Source organism: Tursiops truncatus, chromosome 21, assembly GCF_011762595.2.
Source record: "Tursiops truncatus isolate mTurTru1 chromosome 21, mTurTru1.mat.Y, whole genome shotgun sequence".
Lineage (NCBI taxonomy): Eukaryota > Metazoa > Chordata > Mammalia > Artiodactyla > Delphinidae > Tursiops > Tursiops truncatus.
In genome coordinates this window covers 13,561,583-13,586,171 of record NC_047054.1, presented here as the reverse complement: position 1 = coordinate 13,586,171, position 24,589 = coordinate 13,561,583, and the positions used below count along the sequence as shown (strand labels likewise).

General features: G+C 37.4%; 1 protein-coding gene across 6 annotated transcripts; it reads left to right on the top strand.

The window, feature by feature from the left end:
* The first annotated feature begins 6 nt into the window (after positions 1 to 6).
* Positions 7 to 24,531, top strand: UFSP2 (UFM1 specific peptidase 2). Of its 6 annotated transcripts, none has more exons than XR_012328886.1 (13): positions 7 to 85; positions 8,135 to 8,213; positions 10,599 to 10,782; positions 10,864 to 10,930; positions 13,172 to 13,329; positions 13,718 to 13,910; positions 15,234 to 15,380; positions 17,808 to 17,972; positions 18,183 to 18,307; positions 19,500 to 19,576; positions 20,484 to 20,608; positions 23,201 to 23,576; positions 24,365 to 24,531. XR_012328886.1 is itself a non-coding variant. In XM_033848770.2 (12 exons), exons 1-12 carry the CDS (start codon positions 2,953 to 2,955, stop codon positions 24,449 to 24,451), a joined length of 1,497 nt encoding a protein of 498 aa, XP_033704661.2. In that variant the 5' UTR covers positions 136 to 2,952; the 3' UTR covers positions 24,452 to 24,531. The 6 variants fall into 6 exon arrangements, 2 of the variants coding, with proteins under 2 accessions (XP_073654631.1, XP_033704661.2); XR_012328885.1 differs by lacking the exon at positions 7 to 85 and adding an exon at positions 132 to 3,042; XM_033848770.2 differs by lacking the exons at positions 7 to 85; positions 23,201 to 23,576 and adding an exon at positions 136 to 3,042.
* The last annotated feature ends 58 nt before the right edge of the window (positions 24,532 to 24,589 follow it).

Here is a 24,589-nt window from a genome sequence, read left to right as displayed (position 1 = left end):
CCGCCCCCGATGACGCCAGTTCCGGGCCAGCGTCCTATGCTTGGTCGGCCGTCGGCACCCGTATCAGCTCCACGTACCCGCTATGGTGAGTACCCGTGCTTGTCCCCCACCCCAGCGTTTCCCCTCAGACTTCACTAGCTGCTACGAGCCTTTATGGCCCTTGAAATAACTGGGTCTGCCGGGGCCCACGGTGGTAGTTGCGAACTCCGTGGTCTGGGCCGTCCTGTCATCGGCCTCTCCCGGTAGGACCAGAGGGAAACTGCCCCACACACCTTGAACCCCTGGCCCCAGCGCAGCCGCCTTTGGATACGCGCTCCCTGCACCTTCTACTTGTGCATGCATTTTGAGAACGAGGGAATTATGAGGCATTTTTGAACGTTTCGAGGGAGGATTGGACCTGGGAAAGATATGAGTGACTTTGCAAATACTGTATTCCCTTAGCTGCTGTGATGTCACACTCCCCTGGTTTCCCTCTTAATTGCTGAAGCAGGTCCTCCAATCCGTATCCTAGATGTGGCGTTCAGTACTTTTCTTTACACCCTGTGCTTTCTCCAAAATTTGTATCTCCAGCTTAGAGATGTATTCTGAGCTCCAGATCCGCATATCTACTGACTGTACCTCCACTTGGATGGCTCATATGTATTTCAGACTCAGCAAGTTCAAAACTGATTCACCATTCCCACCTCCCCTCGTCCCACACCTGCTCTTCCTCCAGTGATCCCCATCTTAGTTCATTGGGCTACCATCCACCCCACTGTTGTTCATGCCAAAACCCTGGAAATCATCCTTGACATCGCCCTTTTCTCAACTCCTGAACATCTGTTCACTAATCAAATGCTATGGAATCTACTTCTAAATGGCTGTCAGTCGTCACTATCTCTGACTATCCTTGTCTTTGGCCCCATGAGATCTAACCATCTGCTGTGGTCTCAAGTGGTCTTTTAAGCAGGCCTTCACCAATCCGAGCCCTTGCCTGGAATGGGCTTGTCCACCTGCACCCCCATCTTTCCTTTGGAATTGCTCATACTCTTACGTACTTACCCCTCAGATCTCAGTTTAAATATTATTTCTTCAGAAAGGATCTCAATTCACAAGTGTGAGGAGATTCTAGTGCATTCACATAAGATCTCTTATGGAACTTTCACAACAACCCTGTGAAGTTGTATATTTTTCCAGTTTTACAGAAGAGAAGACAGACTTGAGTGATTAGTTACAAGGTCACACAGAAAGTAACAGTTAAATGTTGCTCTTGCCTGTCTTTATAACTCTTATCTTCAGTATTTTTCAGTGCCATTAAATATTTTTTATTCAAAGAGGTGCATAGTATTTAACTGACTTATTTACTTAACAGACTTGTTATTGATAGCTATTTAAGTGGGGTTTTTTGTTTGTTTGTTTGTTTGCTTTTTGCTATGATGAATAACAGTATGATAAGTGGGTAACATTCAAGCTAAATTTGTCTGAACTTTCTTGATTATTTCTTTAGGATCAATTCCAAGAAGTATAATTGGGGAAAAGAGCATGGCCTTTCAACAAGTTACAATTTATGGAAAATAAAAGCAGTCACCCTTAAAGAAATGTGACAAGGGGGCTTCCCTGGCGGTCCAGTGGTTAAGACTCCTCGCCCAATGCAGGGGGCACGGGTTCGATCCCTGGTTGGGGAAGAACCCGCATGCCGCGTGGCACAGCTAAAAAAAAAAAAAATGTGACAAGGATTTGTAAATGAGAAAAATAATAATGGTACCTACTTTGTAATGTTCTGAGGATCAAAGTAAATATATGTCCAATCATTTAGCATAGTGCCTTTTACATTTTAAGGGCTCAGTAAATGTTAATACTTACTCATTTATTTCAAAATAGGGTTCTTACTGTGTAGTATGGTTCTTCAGCCTGTTTGGGACATATTTTGAGTATCTGATGAAATCTTTGAAACCCCTTCCTCCTTCCCACTCCTCTCCCCCAGCAAAATGATACATGTCTTTGTCATATGTCAACTACCTGCAATGTATGGACCCAAATTAAGAACTGCTAATAGATTCCACTTTACAAGTGCTTTTTTCCCCATTTAAAAGTTGCAAGCATTTTCCTATGGCATTAAATATTCTTATAAAGCATTATTTTTCATTACTGTATAATATTCATAATTATTTAATGAGTCTCCTCTTGTTGACAGGTTAACATCTGTATATGCTAATCTTTGTATGTTTTGCAAATTTCCTTAGAAATTAAATTTCTAAATGCAGAATTACTAGGCCAAGAATGTGAATATAAGGCTTTTTTTTTTATTTTTTGCATTTTGTTTTATTTATTTTTTTATACAGCAGGTTCTTCTTAGTCATCAGTTTTATACACATCAGTGTATACACGTCAATCCCAATCGCCCAATTCATCCCACCACCATCCCCACCTCCCTGCCGCTTTCCCCCCTTGGTGTGCATTCGTTTGTTCTCTACATCTGTGTCTCAATTTCTGCCTTGCAAACCGGTTCATCTGTACCATTTTTCTAGGTTCCACATACATGCGTTAATATACAATACTTGTTTTTCTCTTTCTGACTTACTTCACTCTGTATGACAGTCTCTAGATCCATCTACGTCTCAACAAATGACCCAGTTTGTTCCTTTTTATGACTGAGTAATATTCCATTATATATATGTACCACATGTTCTTTATCCATTCATCTGTTGATGGGCGTTTAGGTTGCTTCCATCACCTGGCTATCGTAAATAGTGCTGCAGTGAACATTGGGGTGCCTGTGTCTTTTTGAATTATGGTTTTCTCTGGGTATATGCCCAGTAGTGGCATGGCTGGATCATATGGTAATTTTTTTTTTTTTTTTTTTATTTTGCTGTATGCGGGCCTCTTACTGCTGTGGCCTCTCCCGTCGTGGAGCACAGGCTCCGGACGCACAGGCTCAGCGGCCATGGCTCACGGGTCCAGCCGCTCTGTGGCATGTGGGATCTTCCCAGACCGGGGCACGAACCTGTGTCCCCTGCATCGGCAGGCAGACTCTCAACCACTGCGTCACCAGGGAAGCCCATGGTAATTTTATTTTTAGTTTTTTAAGGAACCTCCATACTGTTCTCCATAGTGGCTGTATCAATTTACATTCCCACCAACAGTGCAAGGGTGTTCCCTTTTCTCCACACCCTCTCCAGCATTTGTTGTTTGTAGATTTTCTGATGATGCCCATTCTAACTGCTGTGAGGTGATACCTCATTGTAGTTTTGATTTGCATTTCTCTAATAATTAGTGATGTTGAGTAGCTTTTCATTTGCTTCTTGGCCATCTGTATGTCTTCTTTGGAGAAATGTCTGTTTAGGTCTTCAGCCCATTTTTGGATTGGGTTGTTTGTTTTTTTAATATTGAGTTGTATGAGCTGTTTATATATTTTGGAGATTAATCCTTTGTCCGTTGATTCGTTTGCAAATATTTTCTCCCATTCTGAGTGTTGTCTTTTTGTCTTGTTTATGGTTTCCTTTGCTGTGCAAAAGCTTTGAAGTTTCATTAGGTCCCATTTGTTTATTTTTGTTTTTATTTCCATTACTCTAGGAGGTGGATCAAAAAAGATCTTGCTGTGATTTATGTCAAAGAGTGTTCTTCCTATGTTTTCCTCTAAGAGATTTATAGTGTCCGGTCTTACATTTAGGTCTCTAATCCATTTTGAGTTTATTTTTGTTATGGTGTTAAGGAGTGTTCTAATTTCATTCTTTTACATGTAGCTGTCCAGTTTTCCCAGCACCACTTATTGAAGAGACTGTCTTTTCTCCATTGTCTATCCATGCCTCCTTTGTTATAGATTAGTTGACCATAGGTGTGTGGGTTTATCTCTGGGCTTTCTATCTTGTTCCATTGATCTGTGTTTCTGTTTTTGTGCCAGTACCATATTGTCTTGATTACTGTAGCTTTGTAGTATAGTCTGAAGTCAGGGAGTCTGGTTCCTCCAGCTCCGTTTTTTTCCCGCAAGAATGCTTTGGCTATTCAGGATCTTTTGTGTCTCCATACAAATTTTAAGATTTTTTGTTCTACTTCTGTAAAAAATGCCATTGGTAATTTGATAGGGATTGCATTCAATCTGTAGATTGCTTTGGGTAGTATAGTCATTTTCACAATATTGATTCTTCAGTCCAAGAACATGGTATATCTTTGTATCATCTTTAATTTCTTTCATCAGTGTCTTATAGTTTTCTGCATACAGGTCTTTTGTCTCCCTAGGTAAGTTTATACCTAGGTATTTTATTCTTTTTGTTGCAGTGGTAAATGGGAGTGTTTCCTTAATTTCTCTTTCAGGTTTTTCATCATTAGTGTATAAGAATGCAAGAGATTTCTGTGCATTAATTTTGTATCCTGCAACTTTACCAAATTCATTGATTAGCTCTAGTAGTTTTCTGGTAGTATCTTTAGGATTCTCTATGTATAGTATCATATCATCTGCAAACAGTGACAGTTTTACTTCTTCTTTTCCAATTTGTATTCCTTTTATTTTTTTCTTGTCTGATTGCCATGGCTACGACTTCCAAAACTATGTTGAATAACAGTGGTGAGAGTGGACATCCTTGTCTTGTTCCTGATCTTAGAAGAAATGCTTTCAGTTTTTCACCATTGAGAATGATGTTTGCTGTGGGTTTGTCGTATATTGCCTTTATTATGTTGAGGTAGGTTCCCTCTATGCCCACTTTCTGGAGAGTTTTTATCATAAATGGGTGTTGAATTTTGTCAAAAGCTTTTTCTGCATCTGTTGAGATGATCATATGGTTTTTAGTCTTCAGTTTGTTAATATGGTGTATCACATTGATTGATTTGCATACATTGAAGAATCCTTGCATCCCTGGGATAAATCCCACTTGATCATGGTGTATGATCCTTTTAATGTATTGTTGGATTCTGTTTGCTGGTATTTTGTTGAGGATTTTTGCATCTATATTCATCAGTGATATTGGTCTGTAATTTTCTTTTTTATAGTATCTTTGTCTGGTTTTGGTATCAGGGTGATGGTGGCCTCATAGAATGAGTTTGGGAGTGTTCCTTCCTCTGCAATTTTTTGGAAGAGTTTGAGAAGGATGGGTGTTAGCTCTTCTCTAACTGTTTGATAGGATTCACCTGTGAAGCCATCTGGTCCTGGGCTTTTGTTTGTTGGAAGATTTTAAATCACAGTTTCAATTTCATTACTTGTAATTGGTCTGTTCATATTTTCTATTTCTTCCTCGTTCAGTCTTGGAAGGTTATACCTCTCTAAGAATTTTTCCATTTCTTCCAGATTGTCCATTTTATTGGCATAGAGTTGTTTGTAGTAGTCTCTTAGGGTGCTTTGTATTTCTGCAGTGTCTGTTGTAACTTCTCCTTTTTCATTTCTAATTTTATTGATTTGAGTCCCTCCCTCTTTTTCTTGATGAGTCTGTCTAATGGTTTATCAATTTTGTTTATCTTCTCAAAGAACCAGCTTTTAGTTTTATTGATCTTTGCTATTGTTTTCTTTGTTTCTATTTCATTTATTTCTGCTCTGATCTTTATGATTTCTTTCCTTCTGCTAACTTTGGGTTTTGTTTGTTCTTCTTTCTCTAGTTCCTTTAGGTGTAAAGTTAGATTGTTTATTTGGGATTTTTCTTGTTTCTTGAGGTAGGCTTGTATAGCTATAAACTTGTCTCTTAGAATTCCTTTTGCTGCATCCCATAGGTTTTGGATGGTCGTGATTTCATTGTCATTTGTCTCTAGGTATTTTTTGATTTCCTCTTTGATTTCTTCAGTGATCTCTTGGTTATTTAGTAACGTATTGTTTAGCCTCCATGTGTTTGTGTTTTTTACGTTTTTTTCCCTGTAATTCATTTCTAATCTCACAGCATTGTGGTCAGAAAAGATGCTTGTTATGATTTCAATTTTCTTAAATTTACTGAGGCTTGATTTGTGACCCAAGATGTGATCTATCCTGGAGAATGTTCTGTGCGCACTTGAGAAGAAAGTGTAACCTGCTGTTTTTGGATGGAATGTCCTATAAATATCAATTAAATCTATCTGGTCTATTGTGTCATTTAAAGCTTCTGTTTTCTTATTTATTTTCATTGTGGATGATCTGTCTATTGTGTAAGGGAGGTGTTAAAGTCCCCCACTATTATTGTGTTACTGTTGGTTTCCTCTATTATAGCTGTTAGCAATTGCCTTATGTATTGAGGTGCTCCTATGTTGGGTGCATATATATTTATAATTGTTATATCTTCTTCTTGGATTGATCCCTTGATCATTATGTAGTGTTCTTCCTTGTCTCTTGTAACATTCTTTATTTTAAAGTCTATTGTATCTGATATGAGTATTGTTACTCCAGCTTTCTTTTGATTTCCATTTGCGTGGAATATCTTTTTCTATCCCCTCACTTTCAGTCTGTATGTGTACCTAGGTCTGAAGTGGGTCTGTTGTAGACAGCATATATATGGGTCTTGTTTTTGTATCCATTCAGCGAGCCTGTTTCTTTTGGTTGGAGCATTTAATCCATTCACATTTAAGGTAATTATCGATATGTATGTTCCTATGACCATTTTCTTAATTGTTTTGGGTTTGTTTTTGTCTCTTGTGTTTCCTACTTAAAGATGTTCTTTCACATTTGTTCTGGAGCTGGTTTGGTGATGCTGAATTCTCTTAGCTTTTGCTTGTCTGTAAAGGTTTTGATTTCTCCATCGAATCTGAATGAGATCCTTGCCGGGTAGAGTAATCTTGGTTGTAGTTTCTTCCCTTTCATCACTTTAAGTATATCATGCCACTCCCTTCCGGCTTGTAGAGTTTCTGCTGAAAAATCAGCTGTTAACCTTACGGGAGTTCCCTTGTATGTTATTTGTCCTTTTTTCTTTGCTGCTTTCAATAATTTTTCTTTGTCTTTAATTTTTGCCAATTTGATTCTTGTGTGTCTTAGTGTGGTTCTCTTTGGGTTTATCCTGTATGGGACTCTCAGGGCTTCCAGGACTTGGGTGGCTATTTCCTTTCCCATGTTAGCGAAGTTTTCAACTATAATCTCTTCAAATATTTTCTCAGGTCCTTTCTCTCTCTCTTCTGCTTCTGGGACTCCTATAATGCAAATGTTGTTGCGTTTAATGTTGTCCCAGAGGTCTCTTAGGCTGTCTTCATTTCTTTTCCTTCTTTTTTCTTTATTCTGTTCCGTAGCAGTGAATTCCACCATTCTGTCCTCCAGGTCACTTATCCGTTCTTCTGCCTCAATTATTCTGCTATTGATTCCTTTTAGTGTAGTTTTCATTTCAGTTATTGTATTGTTCATCTCTGTTTGTTTCATCTCTGTAATTCTTCTGTGTCTTTGTTAAACATTTCTTGCATCTTCTCGATCTTTGCCTCCATTCTTTTTCCGAGGTCCTGGATCATCTTCACTATCATTATTCTGAATTCTTTTTCTGGAAGGTTCCCTATCTCCACTTCATTTAGTTCTTTTTCTGGGGTTTTATCTTGTTCGTTCATCTGGTACATAGCCCTCTGCTTTTTCATCTTGTCTGTCTTTCTGTGAATGTGGTTTTTGTTCCATAGACTGTAGGACTGTAGTTCTTCTTGCTTCTGCTCGTGAATATAAGGCTTTTGATTCTTATTGCCATATCACCCTATGAAGAATTCTAAGAGTTTATATTCCCACTGTCAGTGATATATTAGTTTCCTCTCATTGTCTTGACCATCACTTCTTATCATAATAGGGTCAGTGTTTTTGTCCCATTCTTAAACTAGTTATTTTCCATTTATCTTTTCATGTCATTGTTAAACCCTATATCTATTAAAACTGTAATTTAGAAATACTTTCTTAGAGCTGTGGTCCTCAACCTTTTCCCATTAGACTCATTCACATGGAGGACGTTTTAAATATCCTTGTGCCTAGACCCTCCCCAGACCAATTAATCAGAATCTCGGGGGGTGTAGCCCAGGAATCAGTATTTTAAACTTCTCAGGTGATTTCAATGTGGAGCAAAGGTTGAGGAACCTCTAATTTAGAATTTAGGGTGTTTTGTTTTTCTCCATAAAACAAGGAATTAACTCATGAAATAGCTTGAAAAATCAAGGTTAACTAATGCCTAAACCTAAATTCAGTTTGATTCTAATTTATATGAGGATGAGTTTTTGTTTTACAATGAAATTTTGGTTTCATTTGTCTTAGGTTATTTCAGAGACTATGGATATACTCTTCAGAATGAGAGGTGGCCTTGATCTAGCTTTTCAGCTAGCTACTCCTAATGGTAGGTCTGCCCAAATACTCTGCTTTTTTATTATAAAGTTGATTATGAAATATAGTGAGATTCTTACCATTTTGCACATGAAACTGAGAGATAGGATGAATAAACTGTCTAAGGTCATATAGTTAGTAAGTGATATAAATTGGATTTAAACTTAGACACTTTTCCCCACCACCTCTAGCCCATGGGGCTCTCTGTGCACATTAGGAAAAGGTGTCCCCTTACTTAAGAAACTTTACTGCCCTCTCAAAGAAAATTGTCACGGTAAATATAAATATCCCCCATGAGCACAACATAAAGAGGCACCCAGACTTGTACGTTGTAGACTTACAACTGTACATGACCCTGAGTCTCAAGAGCCCACCCTCTTGAATGGCATGTTGTTTAGGAATGGTAGGCAAGCTCTGTGGGAGAAAAATCAGCAGTGTGTGTATAAACCAAATTCTAGGATGTCTTCCTGTTTCTGACTACTGCCACGAACGGAGGCAACGAATAACAGAGGAAGAAGATGAAGAGCTGTGTTTGAGATGTGTTTCATTTGCGATGCCACAGTAAGCCAAGTGCCAGCTCCCAACAGGCATTTGGTCATTTGAGCCTGAAACTTAGCGGGGAGTGGTCAGAACTGGAGAGAAGAGAACTTAATATCTCTCAAGGATGCTAGTTAATACCTTGATACTAAATGAAATCACTCAAGAAAAGCGTGATCAGTGGTGTCAGGAGCCACAAAGAAGTTCAGAAAGATGAGGAATAAGCAGTGTCAGAGTTCCTTGAAGGAGATCACCAGCTGACGATTATTTACTGGCCCTTTGGAAAGAGGGAGTGAAAGCTGAATGTTCTTTTTGACCCATCCCTTCATATTAGACACTTGTTCTCAATCTTGGTCCACATTCGAATCCCCACTTCCAGACCAATTAAAGTCTCTAAGGACAGAGACTCGGGCATCAGTAAGCTTTTCAGGTGACTCTCTAATGTACCATCAAGATGAGAATCATTTTGCAAGGACTAAAGCTCACTTTTAGGCCTATCTTATCAGTAAAGTATTGTTGTTCCTTAATATGTTACTGGTATGGATAAAGCCTTACATTTTACAACTTAATATAAATTGAAGGTATATTTTGCTATGAACTTATCACAAAGTATAACTAATATATTAGTCACCAGATATAATGATGTAATTTCAATGTAAATAAGGACTACAGATACTTTTTACCTAGTGATTAATGTATTTGAGCTTTTCTTCTGACTTGATAGTATTCCTCCTCCTGTATCAAACTCTTTGAAACACTCTATGAAGGGAATCATTAATGAGGAAATTGAGGGGAAGAAGGTGCTTAACTTAAAGACATCACAATTATTTAGGTACTTTACCTCATGGTCCTTCAGGGATAAACAGAAGGTAATCCAGGAATTATGTTTGTCTTTTGTAGTACAGCTAAAAATCTTTAAATTTGGCTTTCTGAAACATATCAGGATATCTTTTGATCTGACTTGTTACAAGTAATCTTTTCTCTACCACAATCTCAAGGTGTTTATTTATGAAGATATCAGTGTGATAGTTAAATAAGTATTTTAATCACAAGGTTAACTAGGTTTAGGATTTAGGAGTATAAAGCTAGGACAAGTATTTAAATATTGTCTTCTTCAGATATATCTATTTTATAGTTTTGACTTTGGAATCATGAAAATGTTTTTCATATTAAAAAAATTCTATAAAGTAAAAAGGAAATCCCTGAAAATGAAGTCAGACAAATATCAGGTTGATGACATAGCACACAGAGAAAAAAACTGTGACTTCACAGCACAGTACTTTGTACAGTCTTAGTGGGATATAGTCCAAGGAAGAATGGAACTATAAAGAAATTTAAATTTCATTCAGTAGTTTTATTGCTATAAGTACTAAGGTATTTTGAGAGTAATTGGAATCCTTATACATTGCTGATGGGAATATAAAATGGTGCAGTTTCTTTGGAAAACAGTTTGGCAATTCCTCAAAAAGACAGTTACCGTATGATCCAGCAATTCTTCCTAGGTGATCACCTAAGAGAATTAAAAACGTATGTCCGCACAATGGAATGGGAAATGACCTCTGGTCGGGCCAGGGTTTCTTTGGGGGTGATGAAATGTTCTGGAATTAAATAGTGATGATTTTACACCTTGTCGTATACTAAAAGCAACTGAAATGTAAACATGAAACAGTGAATTTTATGGTCTATGAATTTTTTGTCAATTTTTTTTAAAAAAAGGCAAAAAAAATGTTTTTATATTATTGAATACAGGGAATGGATGTTTGGGGGTCAGTTTTACTGTGCTGTACTTTTGTACGCTTGGAAGCATTCATGTTGAAAAGTTTACAATTTTTCTTATTCTATTTATGTTCTTTTAATTTAGAAATTTTTGTCAAGAAAGCACTAAAACATATGTTGAGTGACCTATCAACCAAGCTTTCTTCAAATGCACTTGTGTTCAGAATCTGCCACAGTTCAGTGTACATATGGCCTAACAGTGACATGAACACCATTCCAGGAGAACTGACTGATAGTTCCACCTGTAAGAACATAATGCGCTTTATTCAGTGAGTATGCTTGAAGATGGCTAGAAGTGTTTTCACAACGTCATTTCGTATGGTAAACATCTTTGTGTATTAAAAATTTAGATTTGGACAGGAAGAAGATACAAAACGAAAATTCATGAGGAAGAAAGACAAAAAGTTGTCAGACATGGTAAGCAAATCACCTGTCTTCTTAGTGATAAAAATGTTCAATCCTTGAATTTGGAGTTGAGTGAGATCTTAGAAATTACTTAACCCAACTTTCTTAATTTTTTTACAGATCAGATTATTCAGTTCCAGAAAAATTAAATGTCTTGCCAGAGGTTATATCTCTGGTGTACATATCTAAACTTTTGTCCCATTATAATATATATCTTAAATGGGTTTTTTGGATGCCTTGTTTGCTCCCACAGAAATAAAACAGCTTGAGTCCGCTTACAAATTATTTTAAAACAAATAAAAAGGGGTCATTCTGAAACATGACAGTGACGCATTATGCTATATGAGGTAGTAAATGATAAATGATTTACTTTTCTTCACACTGTTTTGGTTCTGTTGATTTTTGAACCAGTACTATTAAGTACCTGCCACGTGCCACAAACTTTGCCAGATATTGGAGATGAAAAATGGAGCTGCTGCTTCAAGGCAGGAAGTTGTACAAAGTTAGTATACCTTTAGTGTTTTTCCAGACTAGTAAGGAAAATAGAGTGGACGTGAGGTTGGAGATGTGGGCAGGGACCACTCAGGAGAAGCCAAACCAAAACGTAGCTACGGTAATAAAGAGGAGGGAATGGATACAAGAACTATTTAGGGAATTGAATAGGTTATATCTGGAAACTAATTGGATGTGGGATGACCAGCTTCTTGCTTGGGTAAAGATGGAAGATGGGGAAGACATGAGGTCGGTTTCGGTCACATTATGTTTTAGACAGCAGTGAGGAGTCCACATGAGCTGTTAGATTTATAAATGTGGAGTGTGTACAAAAAAACTGTGGGCTGTGGATAAGGATTTGAAAATTACCAGTCGTTGGAGCTTGACATTTTGAGGGATACGGGTCAGTTCTTTTGTAGGATGTTCCTCAGTTTGGGTTTGGGTTTGTTTTAGGCTTCCTCGTGATAGATTCATGTGGTCATTGTTGGTAGGAATACCACAGAAGTAATGTGTGTCCTTCTCAGCACGTCATATGAAAGAAGCATATGCTCAGTTTGTTCTTGTATTAGTGATGTTAACTTTGATCATTTAATGTGGTATCTGCCAGTGTTCTCCACGGTGAGGGTACTATTTTTTGCCCTTAAAATTAGTAAGTATTTTGTGGGAAGATACCTTGAGTTTATATATATATCCTGTTCCTCATCAAGTTTTCACCCATCACTTCTAACATCAATTGATAATTTTTGCCAGAATCTAGCATTAATCTGATGGTTGCAAAATAGTGATTTTTCTAAGTCTATCATTTCCTTTTACATTTATTAGACGACATTATACTGTGAGGGGGACATTTTCCATTTCCCTGTTTGTTTATTAACTGCATGGAAGCATGGATTCCTATTTTATGCAAAGAGTTATCTGTTACTGTTACTGTCTTTAGTTATTTTGATGCTCACATTTTCTAAGATTTGGCCAATAGAAACTTCATGCTGGCTCCAGTGTCCTCTTGACACCATATTTTTGAGTACTTGCTACTTTCTTCCACAGGATGTTCCAGACACATCTTGTACTTGCCCTGTTCTAGCTCAGGAATCAGCCATTTCCCCAAGGAACACACACATGTATATATACATACTATACATATATAACACATACATCCATATTTATCTGTGTAAATCATATTATACCTCCAGTTCTACTTCAGCCTCACACAATTCCTGACCTTTTCCCAGTGAGAAACCTGGCTTCCAGTACTCTTAATACTTTGCTAAATTTGTTTAATATACAGAAATCATTTTCAGAATTGTTTTCCCATACCACTATCAAAATCAAACCTACTAATAGAGTTCAATATTTTTTTATAGTTTTTTATGTCTTTAGACCACAAGTATATAGTCATAATATATGTTTAAAAGTTGCTTCAGTGTGTGGTTATTGTATCTTGTTCATTTGATTTGTTTTGTTTTGTTTTGAAATTTTTAAATGTATACAAAAGTAGAGAAAATAGTTAAATGAAGCCTGGTGAACCTAACTTTAATGTTTACCAGTACGTGATCAATCTGATTTCACCTTTACTTCCCACTCACTCTCCCCTTCTCCTCAGATTATTTTGAAGCAGGGAAGATTTTTTCTTTAAGCTAAGATTTGTGCTTTTCAATAATTTACTGTAATATAGCTTATATGGTCCTTAAAAAGTCCTTTTACTTACCTTTTATATTATTGTTGGATGTTCTACAAGTTAACTTTTACTGTTTATCTTTATAGCATCAAATAGTAAATATAGATCTTATGCTGGAAATGTCAACCCCTCTGGCAGCTGTAACACCCATCATTGAAAGAGAAAGCGGAGGACACCACTATGTTAATATGACTTTACCAGTCGATGCAGTTGTACCTGTTGCTCCAGAAGAAACGTGGGGAAAGTAGGTATTTTCTAATACTACTGCCACGTTTAAATGAGGACCCTCTCCCAAAGTAATCAGAGCTCATTTTAAATTATCATATAGGCATATTCAGGGTTGTTGTTGTTTTTACTATGATTTACTCTTTGTTTATTATTAAACTAAGAGTCATCTAGTAATTAGATGTTTATTGGAGGAAGTAGAGTAATATGCAAAACCTGTAGGGTTTTCCCTTTATCTACACAGAGGAAATTTAGTTTATTTAACATTTAACTTTGCATTTTTTAGACTTCCTTTAATAAACCTGGTCCAATCGAGGATACATTAGGAATATAGTCACTCGACACTTTCATGTATCATAAACTATATAACTTCTCTTAAGGCACTTGTATATTTTTCCCCCCCTCAGAGTTCGTAAACGTCTGGTTGATGCAATTCATAATCAACTAACTGATATGGAAAAATGCATTTTGAAATACATGAAAGGAACATCTATCGTGGTCCCTGAACCACTGCACTTTTTATTACCAGGGGAAAAAAATCTTGTAACAATTTCATATCCATCAGGAATTCCAGATGATCAGCTGCAGGCCTATAGAAAGGTGAAACCAATTCATTTTTTCTTAAAAAAAAAATACAGCTATCATTCATTTTGTGTTTAATTATGTGTTTCTAATAAATGGACATTGTTTTGTGATTTAATTTTAAAGTGTGGACGCAGGCTATTAGCTTTACACCTTATTTAACTTCTGTTCTATAACTTTTTAAAGTATTATTAATAAAAAAATACTTTGCTAAACCATATGTAACATTTTAATTTCATATGTTCAGTGTAGTTCATATGTTATTTTTCTGTAATGAAATTTAGAACTGAAAAGATGCTTACATGCCTGGAGCAGCTGATGAGTGTTATTCCTTTTCTCTTCCGTTACTTCCAGATTTGTGAAAGAGACAAGATTAGAGTCTGAGAAGGGAAATTAGGATTTATGCTGTTTCTAATTAGGATTTATAGTATTACTCCATCCCCCACGTCCCAGGGTTATTTGGGTTTTATTAGAGGCATTTTGAAGAAAACATGATCAGCATTCAAAGAAATGAGATTTCTTGGCAAAATGACTGGTTTGGGAGTACATATTTTTGATGTGTGGCCTTGCCTGGCATCCATCAAATTATACCATGGGACTATCTTCCCAGTTTCTTCTGTCCCTGAAAAGAGATATAACAATGTAACCCTCTGTACCTCTCTGTAAGTGCCAGATGAATTGATTTGCAGAGGCAACAGTTACATAAGCTAGTGATCCCATTCAAACTGCTAGAATACATAGGAAATAGCAGAAGAAGATGTCAGACTTTTCAAAGTAACTATTAACATGTTTTTAACATTCAGGAATATATTTCCTTTTAAACATATATGTGTATTTTTATTCTGATGCCGTATTGGTTGGTTTCATGCCACCAATCTCTATAATTTAATCACTACCCCTTATATTTGTTAAGTACTCTAAGCATGATTTTTAAAAAATATTTTGATATAATTATATCATTGTTAATTATAATTTACTCATTTATGAGGCTGTTTCAAAACCAGTCTTTAGCCTGGATGTATTTTAACAGAGTGTGTTATAGTGAGTAATTTTAAATAATCTCAGTTCTCTGACTCTAACGAATTATTATCATTTTTCTACATTCCCTTCCAGTTTCTATCCATATACATAGATAAACAAAAATAAATCATTTTTGGTTTTAGTTTAAATCTCACTTTCTTTGACCTTAGTGAATTAAATCATAAGTGAGTTTGATAACATTTATAACCAATATATAGTAAATTTTCTGTTTTGTATCTAGTTTGAGTTTATTTATTGACTAGGAGTCTAAATCATTTAACTTTTTTTCTCTTCTTTCCTCTTGATTCTGATTTCATTTAGGAGTTACACAATCTCTTCAATCTGCCTCATGACAGACCTTATTTCAAAAGGTCTAATGCTTATCACTTTCCAGATGAACCGTACAAAGATGGTTACATTAGAAATCCACATACTTATCTCAATCCACCTAACATAGAGACTGGTATGGTGAGTTTAGTAATTCTTTATGTGAGTCAATTGATCATAAGTGTCATTAGTTGTTTTTTGTCTGTACCCAGTGGAAGTTGTAAGGATCAATTCATAACGGGTATCATCGTCCCTAAAACATACGTTGCCACCCTTTTCTTTTAATGATCATTGCTTAAGACAGCAGTAATTCACAGTGGTCTAAAAAGGTTAGGACTAGATAGTGTGTAGCACATTTCTCTTACTAAAATTCCACTCCTTAATTTCTTTAAAGCCTTGTCCCATTTGATTTCCATTCTGAACCTGAGAAATCATGCTAATTAAGGGCATATTTCTACACAACTCACACTGTAGGAAAAGGCTAATAAAGCACTACATGTTTCCTGTACACACATACCTAGTTGTAAGGGGTAGATCTTTTCACTAAAGGTAGCTCAGAAAAGGAGTGTGGGGGAAGGGTTCCTCTAAGGATGCATGCAGGCTAGTAGGAGAGGATCTCATGGGCAACCAAGAATAGGAATCGTACAGCTGGGCCTCTTAGAACAAAGCAGCGCTGTGGCTGGCCTCGGTCTCAAGGCATACTCTCACTCCTTGATGGCATTCCTCAGCTTTCTTTGGGGGTGCTTTTGATCCTAACTGGCCTGTTCCTTCCCTTTACTGTACTTTTCTCAGCCTTGTCTTCTGTTTCCTCATTTTTTCAGCCTGACATAACTTTTCCTACTCTCCCTCAGAGCTGCTCATTGCATGCATTGTTTCAGCTTCATTCCTTGCACTTACTGCCTGATTCACTCTGCACCTCTCAATTCAAATTCCCATAAGAGAAAACTTGATTGGCCCATCTTGTCATGGCATTTATTCAATACCTGCTGAGCCTCCAGGTGCTTTGTAAGGAAATCTTAAGAATTAAAGATGAGTACGGGATACAACGTTGACCCTAGGGCAGTTAGGGGCCTGCTTCCGGTTCTGGCCATCAGCATGCACTTGGGACAGCAGCTTCACCTGCGAGAGCTGTGGGCAGACCAGCTTCGCATAGAACAGCTCTGGCTGGGCACTCACCGTTACATGCATACAAATGAGACTTTAGTCAACATTTCAGTGACATTGAATGATTTCACTTATTTTGCTTATATGGGAGGAAATCTTGAGAGAACTGTTCCTGATTGAAAATCTTGTTCTGTCACAGTCATAGAATCATAGAATAGGAAATACAAAATTTAGAGTCTCTAACAAGCAACATAACTCTTGATAGTTTTCCCGTAGATTATTACATAAATGTTTTCTCTCTCAGATTATATTTGGAACTCTTCTAGGGTAAGTATTATATCATATATTCATTTTTCATTCCTAATAGTTCTTTACTAAGCGCTGGGACACTCAGAAGGTACTGAATAAATACAGATTGTTTTTTGACAATGAAATGGGTTGGTTATCTGTATTGCAAAAATGCAAGAAGCATTCATATATTTCTTAATATTTATTATATGATACTTAATGTGTGCATGTAACATACATGTAAGTTATAAAGCACAGTAAAGAAATCAATATTGGAGAGCTCCCTGCCCCATTTAAGAACTAGGATGTGGCCAGTCTGACTGTGTTCTCCTTCCTATCCACTCCTCTGCCTCCCCGACACCCAGGAGGAACTATTATACTGAGTTTTGGGTTCATCATTCACTTCGCTTTCTTTTAATAGTTTCACCATATATGTATATATTCTCTCAACAGTGTTGCTTTTAGTCTTGCTTGATTTTGAGTTTTACCAAAATGGTGTCATTCTGTGTATAGTCTTCTGCAACTTGCTTTTTCACTCAGTATCATGTAGCTAAGATTTATCCATGGTATTGTGTATAACTGTAATTCAGTTATCTTTATTGCTGGATAATATACCTTGGTATCATTTTTTCCCCCAGGTTGTTTTGCTATTTAGACAACCCTGCTATGAACGTTACTGTACATGTCTCTTGTTACATATATGCAACAATGTCAACAATTTGCTATATTTGCTTCATTTCTCCTTTTTTCCCCTTGAGCCATTTCAAAGAAAATTACAGGCATCATGCTATTTACTCCTAAATACTTCCAGCGCAAATCTCCAAACAATATTAGATTTGCATTCATGATAGTTTGGTTATGATTATTATTTTTTATTCTCTGCTGGATTTAGTTTGCTAATATTTTATTAAGATTGTTGCATCTGTGTTCATGAATGATATTGTCTTATAATTTTCTTTTCTCATACTGTTCTTACTTTACTTTTGTATCAGTAGTATACTGGCTCATTGAAAGAGTTGGGGAGTATTTCCTCTTTTTTAAAAAATTTTTTATAAGGAACTAAATAAAGTAAGTCTAGCTCCAGGAATAGTAAAATGACTCGGTATGTGTATGTGTAATATAATATATACATCTATCTTAAGTTAATATTTTACTATGTTTCTTCTTTTTATATAGATTTCTGTGGTCCAGGGCATATATGGTTACCATCATTATATGCAGGATCGGATCGATGACAATGGCTGGGGCTGTGCTTATCGGTCTCTGCAGACTATCTGCTCTTGGTTCAAACACCAGGGATACACAGAGAGATCCATTCCAACACACAGAGAAATTCAGCAGGTACAGAACATGCCATTTTGAATTGTAATCAGTTGGATGTTTCATTAACCCTTAATATACCATTAATAATTATTCCTACCTCATGGTGCAGACTTATTTCTGTTTTGAAGAAAAAAAGTATAAATACTGGTAATCAGGGAAAATGCCCTAAACGTAATTTTTAATAGCTGTCTTGTGTATGGATCTTTTTGTATTTTTAAATACACAAAGGCTCTAGTTGATGCTGGGGACAAACCAGCAACATTTGTCGGATCACGGCAGTGGATTGGATCTATCGAGGTGCAGCTGGTACTGAACCATTTGATTGGTATAACTTCAAAAATACTTTTTGTCAGGTAAGGACACTTTAAGAAATCTGAGAAATCATTTCAAAGAGAATTTGTCATTTTTATTAAAAGAAAAAGCGCATTTTCCCCCACATTTGTTGTCACTCTTTTCTCTTCCTCCACATTGCCTCCTTGCTTTATAAATCTCATTTTTCTAGCCCTAAATTTTTTTGTTATTTTTTTAGAAGATATTTGAGTTTATGAGTGAACTTTGTGGTATCTGCTTATATGCTCTAGGCCTAATCTTAGTCTGAAAGAGGAAAACTTGCAAATATGTCAGTTTTGAGTAGAGTTACAGAAAGTCTAGTTTTTTTGTTTTGTTCTTCTTTTTATTTAGTTTTTTATTTTATTTTTTGGCTGTGTTGGGTCTTCATTGCTGTGCTTGGGCTTTCTCTAGTCGTGGTAAGCAGGGGCTACTCTTCATTGCAGTGCGTGGGCTTCTCATTGCGGTGGCTTCTCTTGTTGTGGAGCACGGGCTCTAGGCACACGGGCTTCAGTAGTTGCAGCACGTGGGCTCAGTAGTTGCGGTGCGTGGGCTCTAGGGAGCGCAGGCTCAGTAGTTGTGGCACACAGGCTTAGTTGCTCCGCGGCATGTGGGATCTTCCCAGACTAGGGATCGAACCCATGTCCCGTGCATTGACAGGCAGATTCTTAACCACTGCACCACCAGGGAAGTCCCCAGAAAGTCTAGTTTTTTAATGCTTAAGGCAGAGACGTCTTGAAAGGAAAAAATCAAATGTTGATCTATGACTGACCTTTTTGTTTATCTCCTACTCTTTTTCTTCCTAAGATTTTAATAAATTAATAATGTGTCCAAATAATACATTCATTTTATCTTTTCCAATATATTTTAATCACAATTCTAGTATTAAAATATGAGCAAGTATTAATATAAGATTGATATCTATGACCATCACTAGCTTACTCCTTATTTATGAGCTTATGTTTTCAATACATTTTCTATTACAACAACCTTGCTAACTATAGTGTTACTATTTTTATTGTCCAAGTACTTTAATATCTCTGATTTCACAATTGCAGTTTGGATTGGCTGTGGAAATCAGTGCTAACAAATAAGTGATAGATTAAGTAGTGAAGCGTATGGTGATTAAAAAGTGAGTTTTGGCACAGCAAAACATTATTCATATATTCCCAACTATCTTAGAAATAGTTCATCTGATAGAAAATGGTTTCTTTCTAGCCAAGGTTCTGAAATGGCCTCTCAGGGACGGGAACTGGTTAATCATTTCCAGAGTGAAGGAACGCCAGTAATGATTGGTAAGGTGGATATCTCGGGTTCTTTTGGTAGAGTGGAGAGTATGTGAAACTTATGGTTAATAAAAATATGTAATGGCATATAAAATCAGTCATTTTTAAACACATTAAAATTAGCTTTTACATCATGCATACTTCCTCTGGATATTATTTTAAAATTTCCAAGGCCAGGAGGAAAGTTACAAAAAAGATAATAACCAGAAGTAGTAAAGGCTAAGAAGAGAAATGATAACTGTGTTCAAATACTTGAAGAGTTGAGAGCAGAATGGAAAAGAGGCAGTGGTCACTGAGCTGAGCATTGTAAGTCATGGCTAGCACTAACTTGGCTGGCTGTGTGACATTATGCAAATTGCTTAACCTCTCGGGCTTTATTTGTAAAATAAGAGGATTGGATTAGCTAATCTAAAGATTCACGATTCTGTGAGAAATAAGACTTGTCCTGTGATGACAGAAGGCAAGGTAAGACTGGTGTGTAAGAAATGCGGGTAGGCAGATTTCAGCAAAATACAGAGAGTATTGAAAGAGTAGCTGGGCAGCACCATTGGAGGTACTCAGAGCAGAGGCAGCATTGCCCAGCTGCTGAGAGGGGTACCAACAGCAGTGATTGTTACTCCGTTGGGTGGAGTTTAGACCCTCTGTGGCCCTTTTTAAATCCAGTCTAGGTAATTCCATGGATATTGCAGTGAAATATAAACCTAATATGATTATAGATACAATTGTTTCTTTTCTGTCTTAAAGATGTAATTTTATCTTTTCAGAGTATATTTGACATTGTGTCATTTACAGTGTACGCCAGTTGATTTTAATGCTGTTAGATCAATTAATAGGCAAAATAATCTTTTTAAATTGAAATTGAATGGGAAGTTGAGATTAATATATGCCCTCTCATTTCATATTTCCTTTTCAATAGGGGGAGGAGTTTTGGCCCACACAATACTAGGAGTTGCATGGAATGAGATTACAGGACAGATAAAATTTCTGATTTTAGATCCGCATTATACAGGCGCTGAAGATCTACAAGTTATTTTAGAAAAGGTAAGTGTCTGTTTAACACAAATTTAGATACAAGGCAAAGAACCCAGAACCAAAGGATAGAAAACTGGCAGCTAACAGAAAGATGGATTATGAACTGAGGGCAGGGGTCCTCACTGTAAGGAGGGATTCTAAGGCTGTGATGAGTAACTCTCTCTCTAGATACAGAGGACAAGGGGGAACTAAAGTAAATTGTGAAAGACAAAATTTAGCTTAGATTTATCAAGACTTTCTCAGTTATTAAACTTAATAGAATGCGAAACTCATAAATATATTCCTCTGGAGACTTACAGCTTTGCATAAATATAAATATAGTGAGATATATCAATGCCTTGAAATAGAATGGAGTATATAACCTTTATAATTTTAGAATTAACCAGAAATTAGTTAAGCAGTATGCTGGACATTATGGAGGCTTGACTGCCTTTAATTTATTTACATATAACTTCATCTCACTCTATGAAGGAGTTATATTTGAAACAGATTTAAGAGTATTTGTTGATGCTTAAACTACCAGCTAAAGAAGGTATAAATTTAAGTTAATATATAGGCAACTAATTCAGACTTAGTACTGAGTTTTCATGAGAAATTAGTACTAAATTTTCATGAAACTCAGTACTAAATCTTTAGGAGGGAAGTGTTATAAGACATAATTAACCTGAGTTTTAAATAAGTTTTATATTCTTTGCCAAATATATTAGAATTACAAAGAATGCATACAGCCTTTCCAGCTATAAGCCAATGAATATATCCTATCCACTACCCTTCATTTTTGTCATGTTGTCACTTAAGTCAATATCATTAGTACCCATAAAAAGGTTTCTCTGCTCTTTTTTTTTTTTGGCTGCGTTGGGTCTTGGAGCTCACAAGGCTGCTCCTGCAGAGGCATCACTTACAGACAGTGAAAGGAAAGCAGGGCATGTTCCAGGAGCTGTGGCAGTTTTAACGTGATTAGAGTTGGTGAAGCGGTGTGGCTGATAGCTGGAGGGACAGGCAGGAGGTGAATGGGGATGGGTGCCGGGAGCCAGGCAGAGGAGCCAGGCATTCAGATTTTATCTTAAAGGCAGTGAGACGCCTTAGGATTTTAATGAGAGGCATAATACAGATAAGAAAATTACTTCTTTTTGGCTGGCTTGACGGACTTTGGACTAGGTAGGGTTTTCTGATGCGATTAGATAGAGTAAGGCATTGTCCCTGCTTGTCTTCTCTGAGAACTGCACTCTCCTTTGCTAGTTTTTTTTTTTTTTTAAGCATTAACTTGAGATGTCTGTTTTTTGTGATTAGCAGTAATCTTTTTTTTTTTTTAATTATTTTATTTTTGGCTGCCTTGGGTCTTCGTTGTTACACGCAGGCTTTCTGTAGTTGCAGTGAGCGAGGGCTACTCTTCATTGCGGTGGGCGGGCTTCTCATTGCAGTGGCTTCTCTTGTTGCGGAGCACAGGCTCTAGGTGTGTGGGCTTCAGTAGTTGTGGCTCATGGGCTCTAGAGCGCAGGCTCAGTAGTTGTGGCGCACGGGCTTAGTTGTTCCGCAGCATGTGGGATCTTCCCAGACCAGGGCTCGAACCTGTGTCCCCTGCCTTGGCAGGCAGATTCTTAATCACTGCACCACCAGAGAAGCCCTCCTTCGCTAGTTATATTTCTGTAGAACTTTATAATAGCAAAAACCCTTTGCTCTCTTCACACATGCAAGAAACCTTGAGGCCAAGGCCGGGCCATCAGTAGAAGTGCCGTTGACTCTCACGTGACTCAAGAATCTAAGGCACTGTCTTATTAGTCCATCCCGGCTACTCTAACAGAATACCATAGACTGGGTGGCTTATAACAACAAATTTATTTCTCACAGTTCCGGAGGCTGGGGAATCCAGGATCAAAGTGCTGGCCAATTTGGTGGGTGGTGAGGCCCACTTTCTAGTTCAAAGATGGTAGTTTTTTTCACTGTCCTCACATGGTGGAAGGGATGAGGGAGCTCTCTGGGCCCTCTTTTAATGAGGGCACTAATCCCATTTGTGAGGGCTCTACCCTCATAACCCAGTCACCTCCAAATACCATCACATTGGGGATTAGGGTTCAACATATGAATCTTGGACACATTCAGTCTATGGCAGGGGCCAGAGGGCCATTTGCACCTCTGCCTGACCTCTGTTTACCCACTTGGGGAGCTTTCCTGTTTGAAGTTCCCAAGCCAGTCACCTCAAAGGAAAGAAGTCTGGCTCCCCTACTGACTCCCCCAGTTTCTGGTTTGGGTACCCTCTCTACCCACCTCTCTGGGGAACAATTTGAGTCTGGTTACCTGGAGATGGCCCACATGTGTGAAAAGACCACAGAAAGATTAAAACAGAGAAAGTATAAGCCTTGTTTCTATTTATTATTAAGAAAACAGATTTTAGGACATGAAATTCATTAGAGAAAGTTTTGCTGAAAAAAATGAGATGATAAAAAAAAAGTTTGTTTATGTAAAGAAACAGTTCTCAACGATAATAAACCAAACTTAATGGTGGTTACCTGTGGAGGGGGGGCAGGACTGGTGGAGGATTTTTTTTTATTTTTACTTTTCACCTCATTTGAACTTTATATGTATCTTTATTTCTGCAATCAGAAGAATAAAAATGAAAAACCTAGTGCTTCCCTGGTGGCACAGCAGTTAAGAATCTGCCTGCCAATGCAGGGGACACGGGTTCAAGCCCTGGTCAGGGAGGATCCCACATGCCGTGGAGCAACTAAGCCCGTGTACCACAACTACCGAGCCCGTGCTCTAGAGCCCACGAGCCACAACTACTGAAGCCCGCGTGCCTAGAGCCCATGCTCCACAACAAGAGAAGCCACCGCAATGAGAAGCCCGCGCACCACAACAAAGAGTAGCCCCTGCTCGCCACAACTAGCGAAAGCCCATGTGCAGCAACGAAGACCCTTCGTTGGAACTATGACCTTTGACTTCAGGTCGCTGCCAGAATGCCCAGCAGCTTCCCAGTTAGGTAGGGTAAGGGGTAAAACTACTACCTGTCACTCACATGGTGGCATTTTGAATCCTCACTAGTCTCCTCACAAGTATTTGCAAACAAAGCATTTCATTTCAGAATGATGTAACACAGACAAGTCGTGAGCTGGGTCTTTAAGAAAATATTGATAAATCAATGGCCTTAGAATAAGTTTGATAAACTTCTATTCACAATGAGATTTTGTTCGAAAGCAATTTTCTCTGCTGGGGAAAAGGATTAATACTGACATAAAATTGCAAAGTGGCATGATTACAGCCTGAGGAAAACGAAGGGCATAGAATGCAACTCCAAGGGCAATCTCAGATTTCTCGCTGCCACGTATCACTGCTGAGATGCCACTGCTGGGAAATCGGGATCAAGGCAGTGGCCAGTTTGGTGGCTCCCCACTTTCTAGTTCAGTCTTTTTCACTGTCTGTAGTCTTGTTATGGACAGATGCCAGTTAAACTATCACATGCCATCGACTGCCAGAATTATAAAACTATGCATCTTAAAATCAATAAAATGTGGTACTGAGTAACAGTACCATAATGAAGCTTTTCATTTTTAATGATTCCTATGATTAAATATCATAGAATTGTCTGAAATGGAACCAAATAAGCTACTTTTCTATGCTTTACAGGAACTCAAATATTTGAATTATATAGGTATTTAGAGCCTTATTCCAAGACCCTGCTGACAGAGCAGGATTGTAAAATGTTACAGTTTCAATCATGTAGCCCTATAACTTTGTAAAAGGTTTTCCTTTCCCTTCTCCCAAATCTAGGGCTGGTGTGGATGGAAGGGTCCAGACTTTTGGAACAGCGATGCTTACTATAACTTATGTCTTCCTCAGCGACCAAATACTATTTAAAATATCTTGGACTCAAAGACTGTAGTAAAGTTGTACTTTATAAATTTGTTGATAAAGAATAAATTTAATTTCAAATTGAATCCTGGGTGTAGTTTGATGGTTTCTATGATTTTTTTGTAAAGGTTGTAAATATTACAC